Source organism: Bison bison, unplaced genomic scaffold (assembly GCF_000754665.1).
Source record: "Bison bison bison isolate TAMUID 2011002044 unplaced genomic scaffold, Bison_UMD1.0 scf7180017864349, whole genome shotgun sequence".
Taxonomy (NCBI): Eukaryota; Metazoa; Chordata; class Mammalia; order Artiodactyla; family Bovidae; genus Bison; species Bison bison.
This window is the reverse complement of record NW_011494921.1, coordinates 8,002,257-8,010,248: the sequence shown is the minus strand read 5'-3', so window position 1 is coordinate 8,010,248 and position 7,992 is coordinate 8,002,257. Positions and strand designations below refer to the sequence as shown.

The 7,992-nt window shown below is 39.8% G+C and overlaps 1 protein-coding gene across 4 annotated transcripts in view; it reads right to left on the bottom strand.

The window, feature by feature from the left end:
* Nucleotides 1-2,146: 2,146 nt before the first annotated feature.
* The window catches only part of CCDC68 (coiled-coil domain containing 68), a 60,360-nt gene continuing 54,514 nt past the window's right edge, over nucleotides 2,147-7,992 (bottom strand). For all 4 annotated transcript variants that reach the window (XR_826578.1, XM_010854789.1, XM_010854791.1 and 1 more), the window contains 2 exons: nucleotides 6,621-6,697; nucleotides 2,147-3,646 (listed from right to left, as the gene is read on the bottom strand). Coding sequence is in view for 3 of the 4 variants with exons in the window: in XM_010854789.1 (XP_010853091.1) it covers nucleotides 3,589-3,646; nucleotides 6,621-6,697 (135 nt within the window). In the remaining variant the exon portion in view is untranslated. The remainder of the gene's footprint in view (nucleotides 3,647-6,620; nucleotides 6,698-7,992) is intronic.

The following is a 7,992-nucleotide window of genomic DNA, read 5'->3' as shown; positions in this document are numbered from 1 at the left end:
GGGACAGGGCAATGGCACCCCACTCCAGTACTCTTGCCCGGAAAATCCCATGGATGGAGGGGCCTGGTGGGCTGCAGTCCATGGGGTCGCTAGGAGTCGGACACGACTGAGCGACTTCCCTTTCACTTTTCACTTTCATGCACTGGAGAAGGAAATGGCAACCCACTCCAGTGTTCTTGCCTGGAGAATCCCAGGGACAGGGGAGCCTGGTGGGCTGCCGTCTATTGGGTCTCACAGAGTCGGACACCACTGAAGTGACTTAGCAGCAGCATACCAATTTTTTAAGCACTTCTTAATGATAATTTATAACAATATATGTAATCAAAGTGAAATGAAACTTCATTTCTCATCTTCATGTATTTATTTCAAAGCCTACCTCAGACCTTCTTATCCAATATATTGATTAGTATAATTATAAGTACAAATATTTTGACTACCATTTAGTTAATGGTTTGGTTTTTTGTTTTTGTATTTTCTGTGTGGCACTATTTTTAGACTCTTAAGTTTCATTCTCCATTGTAATGATTTGTTTTGTCACTCAGCAATGTTTATTTAAAGAAACAATTCAAATGATAAAGCTGAAATGATGAGGATATAGGAAATAATCCACACATGACAAATAAATAATCTACTTATGTTAGTAAAAAAAATACTTTTGTACTTGAAGAGCAGATCTTTTTAGGCTTCTGAAGCTGTTTATTCTTATTCTCAAGAGATCCAAATACCATTCCAAAGTGGAGATGAAGATCATGTAAGTAGATCCTACCTTTATTTTATTGAACTGTACTTCCATGTTCAAAAATGCGTATAGTGGAAGTCAAATAAAACCCAACAATGTCTTTCCATTTTTGAGTTGAGAATACATTATTTTCATGTAAATCATCAAGGTTGTTAGGTCAGTTAAGTGGATCCATTTTAAAAACTCACATTAATTACAACCCAGATTTATTGCAACCCAGCATAATGGTTGGGGTATAAGAGGAACCTAAGTGATCTCCAAGTGAAAAGTGAAATTTCCTACCACTCTGCAGATGCTTAAAGCAGATTTCATGATCCCAATATCCCTACACATGTGCCAGGAAATGTATGACCAAAAATCCTCAATGTGGCATAAAAGCATGAATAATAAAGTTAAAATAGGCAGTTTTAGCAGAGAAGTTTTTCAGAACTAAGTACTTGCAAGGTAGACCAACCGGTAAAAGACCAATTCTCAGCAAATATTTCCTCGATGTACTGTTTCTCAGTGTCATCCACAGGGTGGCGAAGAAAGCCAACAGAAGAGGTGTGTTGGTTTAAATAGCAAGAAGAGAGACATTTCTATGGTGGCAAGTATCAGAACATCAAGTGAGCATGCAGATGTATCAGAAGCCAAATCAAAAGGTTCAAATGTTTACTCCATTGTCAGCCGTTAGAAAAATTATTTGCTCACTCACAGTATCCTCCTCTGAATCATGGGGATAATAATATGACCTATTTCAGAGGCTTGTTGGGAGGATTAAAGCAATTAATACAGGTGAAGTACTTAGAATTGTTCCTGGCATAGGGTGACTGGGCTTCCGTGGTGGCTCAGATGGTAAAGAATCTGCTTGCAATGCAGGAGACCCAGGTTTGATCCCGAGTTGGGAAGATCCCCTGGAGGAGGTCTTGGCAACTCATTCCGGTATTCTTGCCTGGAGAACCCCATGGACAGAGGAGCCTGACGGGCTACAGTCCACGGGGTCGAAAAGAGTCGGACACAACTGAAGCGACTAACACAGAGGGTGACTGTGTCCTAAACGTTATTAGATAACTACACCTTAAAAACTAGAAAGCAATCAAAACAAGAAGTTATGAAACTCACACATAGAGTTAGGCAGCACTGCAAGGATTACAGTACTTTGCTGAACTTACAAAGACAATAGATGTTTCACATTCCACTTTGAAAGGCATGAAGCATTTCCTGAGAAAATGCTCAGAGTTATACACCAAAGAGAGGGATCAAAAAGCCTACAGGTGATTCACCTTTGGGGATAATGAAGTTCTCCCATTATGCCTTTAGCTGAAGTGTTTTCTGCTTTCCTGAGTGTCAGTGTGTTTGCATTAAGTTAGACTTTGCATTAAGTTGCATTTTGTTTTACTTATATAACCACAAATTCCACCTGTAATGAATGCATGTATTGAAACACACTTTCACAAAAGCAGTAGACACATCATTCCAAGTTCATGAATTCAGATTCTTCCTCACTGCAGACAGCAACCACTGTTCCTTTCAATCCATAGTATTAATAAAACCTTTTTATGGAGGTATGAACTCAGAGCATTATATTCTATTCATCCCCCTAAACATTTTACTTAGATAATATTAACGAAGATCGAAAAGAAAATTAGTCACAACGGCAGAATTACAAAGTGCATTTCTTTGTGCTGATATGTGAGTTGCCTCTAGTAACCAAAGATCAATCCCAAGTGAAGAACAATAACCTCCTGAACTGTGGTGAAGCAGCCAGGATTCTCAGCTTTGGAGGGTTGCATGGGTGGGGGAATTAGTTAAAAAAACGTATTCCTTCTTCTACCCTTAATCCAGTAGAAAATAACTCTCCCAACTAACCATGGGTTAGGAGATGAATTTACATCATGGTAAGACATTACTTATTATCCAAAAGTCAACTTTAAAGTATATCATTTATTCACACACACACACACACACACACACACACACCCCCAGAGACATTGCAGCTTTGATTCCAGAGCACCAAAACAATAAGAACATCACAATAAAGTGAGTCACATGAAATTTCTGCTTTCCCAGTGCATGTACAAGTTATATATTACATTATACCATACCCTGTTAAGTGTGCAATAGTATTATGTCTAAAAAATGTATACATACCTTAACTTAAAAACACTTTATTGTCAAAAAATGCTAACCATCATCTGACAATGCAGAGTTGCCATGAGCCTTCAAATTGTCAGAAAAAAAAAAATACAGAATGTCTGTGAAGCACAATGAAAGGAAGTATGCCTGTACACTCTTCCCTACATTTACACAGTCGGCCCTCTGTACCTGCAGGACCCTCACCAAGGACTGACTGAGTCCACAGGTGTGGAAACTGTGGCACAGAGAGCAAACTGTGCTTCAGCATCTTACATACAGGACTTGACCAGCCACATCCACATGGGTTTTGGTACCCGCTGGGGCTCCTGGAACCAAGCCCCATGGATACCAAGGGATGATGACTCTACATAGAAACCACTATCAAAGGGTCATAACCAGTCCCTTAGGCAAATATTTGCAAACAATAAAAATAAAGAAGATTCAGGTTTTTTTTTAGTGTAAACAAAATTCATCTTCCATCATGGGAAGGCATCCAGTTTCTTCATCCATTTAATAAGTTTTGAAGAAAGAGTTCTTTTCCTTGAATATGTATTTCCTTTGTTTGATTTTATGAAACATCTTCCTGCAAAGCTATTGATGTATACATTGAATACAATACAACAAATTCCATTCAATACTGGCATTGAACCATTTTAATATGTGTTTAGACCATTTCAAGGAACAAATAAGACCCAAGTAGTAGTCTTTCTCATTCAGATCTCCAGCCAGCCAGTTCATTTCCGTAGTCTAACCAACATCAAATATGGGGTTGTGTCTTCAGTCTTCAGTTCACTGTAGAAAAGACCACACGATTATCAAAATCGGGCACATAAACCGTGATTGATACAGTTGGAGTGCCACCGCCATCACCATCACCGCTGCTGCTGTGCTGCCAAGCCTTTATTAATTGCTTCAACCTAAGAAATGATGGTTAATCGATTGATTCCAGTTCCCCACGAGACACAGCAGAAAGCATGTTATGGAAGCCTTGTTGTTGTTTAGTTGCTAAGTTGTATCTGACTCTTTGTGACTCCACAGACTGCAGCCCCCCAGGCTCCTCTGTCCATGGGATTTCCCAGGCAAGAATACTGGAGTGGGTTGCCATGCCCTCCTCCAGGGAATCTCCCCGACCCAGGGACCAACCCACATCTCTTGCATTGCAGGTGGATTTTTTACCACTGATCCACTAGGGAAGCCCTACGGAAGCATTACCTTACGTAAAGGCATCCAGCTGTAAGAGAACAGGATGAGGAAGAGGGAGAGTGTATTTGCCCTTCTACTCAGTGAAGACATGCACCAGAGTGACTTGAGATGGAACACATGAATCAACTGTTCCCTCACAATGTTTTAGTTCTATGGGTTTATCATAGCCTAAACTTCTCTCCTCAGTGTGTGAATCTAGTTTAATATATATATACAAATATATATACATATTTATATGCATGCACATTGATATCTGTGTGCACACATATACATATATATACACATACATACGTATTTTATTGTTGCTCTTTTGCTATTTTCAAACAACGATCTTTAATATCCAGAAGACCATTTCTCTGGTGTTCAATTCAAGAAACATCTATATGTTTTAATGCTCGAAAAAAAAATCCTTGTTTTTTGTACTTATTGAAAAATAGCGCAGAACTCTATTTCATAAGTGATTTAAGAGATTTGCCAAGATAAATTTTAAATGTGTGTGATTCTTTTTTTCCTTGCAAGAATGGCCACTTTTATATTTCAGTTCCTCTCTAAAGTTATAATTCCATTTTATTTTGGTGACTCTAGATTTACCAAACCATACTACCACTTATGTTCTCAAACAACCAATTGGTCAGATTTCATTTTGCAAATATGAGAGCTACCATTGGATAAGGAAATGGCAACCCACTCCAGTGTTCTTGCCTTGAGAATCCCAGGGACGGGGGAGCCTGGTGGGCTGCTGTTTATGGGGTCGCACAGAGTCAGACACGACTGAAGCAACTTAGCAACCATTATAGACACATCATTACTATTGGAACTTCATAAAAAATCATAAACCAAAGGTCATACTCAGTCCAGTTTCCCTGCTTCAATTAGGAAACTTTCCCATTTGGCCTTTCCCAAGTCACAGGAGGAAAAAAGTCTTTAAAACTACCCTTATTAATTAACTGAAGCTAAAAGGATTGGCCATAGAAGTCACTGTCTCAAATTCATCCTCCTTGTACCAGCCCGAGTCTCAGCACTCAATACGGTCAATACAGAGACCACCTGTTGCTCCCGCCTTTGCTCCACTCTTGATTCCATTCCCTCCAGGTCAGAACAGCTGAGACTGGCCATGATGATCCGTGACTCCAGGAGAATGTACCCAGTAAGGCAGCTAAAGTTGACCATCCTCCCTTCCCTTGGAAAGTCTGGCTTGCTGTTTTAAGATTTTTTTTATATGGACCATTTAAAAAGCCTTTATTGAATTTGTTCCCATATTGCTTCTGTCCTTTATGTTTTGGTTTTCTGGCCATGACGTATACAGTATCTCAGCTCCTGAAGCAGGGATAGAACCTGCATCCCCTCTGTTGGAAGGTGAAGTCTTAACCACAAGGCCACCAGGAAAGTCATCACGTTTGCCTTTCTAGTCTAAAATCTTCATCTCTTCCCCTCATGAAGTGACTATTTTTTTTTTTTTCGTTGCTTCTAAAATGTAGGCATTTCACCCAATATTACACTTCTTAGGCTCAATTTTTCTTTATTAGATGCTGCAGGGCTACTGGCCAAAAAAGTTAATAACTTAGCATCTGGGGGCCCAGAGATTTTAGAAAGCTTGATCCTTAATGGCTCCATCTCTAGTCTCTAATTACATACATCATTAGCAAAGTGAAGCATGGTTGCAGGGTGTTTTGAAAAGGGCGATAGATCTGCCTGAATTCCTAGACTGATGCTAATCATAGGGGACCTGATTTCTTCATGTCAGGCACTGTGCAGAGGAGTTTCAGAAAATGGGTTTCTGCCCTAGAGAGACCAGACGGGGAAATTTAAAAGCTGCCAGAACAGGAAGTTTTTAATCACTTTCAAAATGATTCATGTAATTACAGACTATGTTTTCTTTTAAGTGATAATTTCATGGAGTATTATGGAAATGAGATTTGAACTCAGAAGTCTTTTTTTCCACCAACCTGTCACTTCAGATTCTGTCAACATTAGAAAGTGATTTGATGGTTTCAACTATCATTTCCATTGCTTTACGGGTCATTATCACTGCCTCATTCACTCATTATTAGGTAGTTATTAAAGACACTTGTCCTTAACAATATAGGAAATAAAGTGGAAAATAAAGAACTATTCTTGCCCTCTTGACTTTTACAATCTCTTTGATTTGAGATACAGACATGGAAATTTAACTAAATACACACTTTTTATGATTAAAATGCCTATCAATGGCACAGAAAATACAAGCAATGGAGGAACAAGAATGGTAGAGGAGATAATCTGTACTGTTTGGAGTAAGTGTTGAAGCCAAGACTGGGCTTGCTTTATACCAAAGAGGAGGGAAAAGATACCTACATTTATTCATTCATTTATTCATAAAGTATTCATACATCAGATTTCAGGGATTCAGTCAGTGGTAAGCAAGATCAATACAGTTCCCATTCCCAAAGAACTGGGAGACAGACAGAAAACACAGGATTACATAAGTATTCACGGACTGGATTCTTACTCAAGTGGGATGAATGTCAAACATGTTCAACAGGGGTCACGAAGCCAGAAGGTGGTGGGGGAAGAAAGGCCTTACCTTGTAGAGACAGCCTTAGATACCTTCGTCCCGGGAGTTTCAGGCCAGAGTGCCACCTTGGTTTTTAGTTCTTTGTTCTAAAATTGAAAACAAAAAAAAACAAAACGTGCAGAGATCACACAGGCAGCACATTTACTGGTCCCACACTCAGTAATCCTGGTTGACCCACACCTACATCCCTCCTCCGCAGTCAGTTTGCTGTTCCAGTCACTCTGTTAGAACACAGAACATAAGCATGTTGAGGCCCTAAATATCACTTCCAAAAACACACACCTTGAAAAATGCCTAATTTACCGAGGGATTCAAATTTAGTATTTTGGCTTAGCTTCTGAAATTCAGCAGCTGAACTCTGTTTCATTTTACAGTTTCTTTTATAGGGACAGATGCAAAGAACTTCATGAAAGAACTTTATTAAAGAACCTTTTGAAAGATATCCACAATATTGATTACACATTTGTCTTTCTGGTGCAATCTCTTGATTAGAAACTCCATGAACACAGGCACCATCTGTTCTTTCGGTTCATGGGATCCTTAGTTTCAATTTTCTCATCGAAGCCTCTGTTTCTTCCTCTCTATACTAGTGGTAAATGATACACAGCCTATCTATCATATATAAGGTGGAAGAAACATATCATATGATCATATTTCAAATCTGGATGCACCTTGGACTTCCTTGGTTTACCTGGACCTATAAGACAAGGTGACATTGGCGAGGTGGAAAAAGGGAGACAAAAAGCATGGAGGCGCAGTTCTGAAAGCGTAAGGCTGAGGTCAAGTTTTAACATCCCCTGGGAAACCGACTGGTTCCAAATAGGAAAAGGAGTTCGGCAAGGCTGTATATTGTCACCCTGCTTATTTAACTTATATCAGAGTACATCATGAGAAACGCTGGGCTGGAAGAAGCACAAGCTGGGATCAAGATTGCCGGGAGAAATAGCAATCACCTCAGATATGCAGATGACACCACCCTTATGGCAGAAAGTGAAGAGGAACTCAAAAGCCTCTTGATGAAAGTGAAAGTGAAGAGTGAAAAAGTTGGCTTAAAGCTCAACATTCAGAAAACGAAGATCATGGCATCCGGTCCCACCAATTCATGGGAAATAGATGGGGAAACAGTGTCAGACTTTATTTTTCTGGGCTCCAAAATCACTACAGACGGTGACTGCAGCCATGAAATTAAAAGACGCTTACTCCTTGGAAGGAAAGTTATAACCAACCTAGATAGCATATTGAAAAGCAGAGACATTACTTTGCCAACAAAGGTCCGTCTAGTCAGGTCAGATCAGATCAGATCAGTCGCTCTCTCGTGTCCGACTCTTTGCGACCCCATGAATCGCAGCACGCCAGGCCTCCCTGTCCATCACCAACTCCC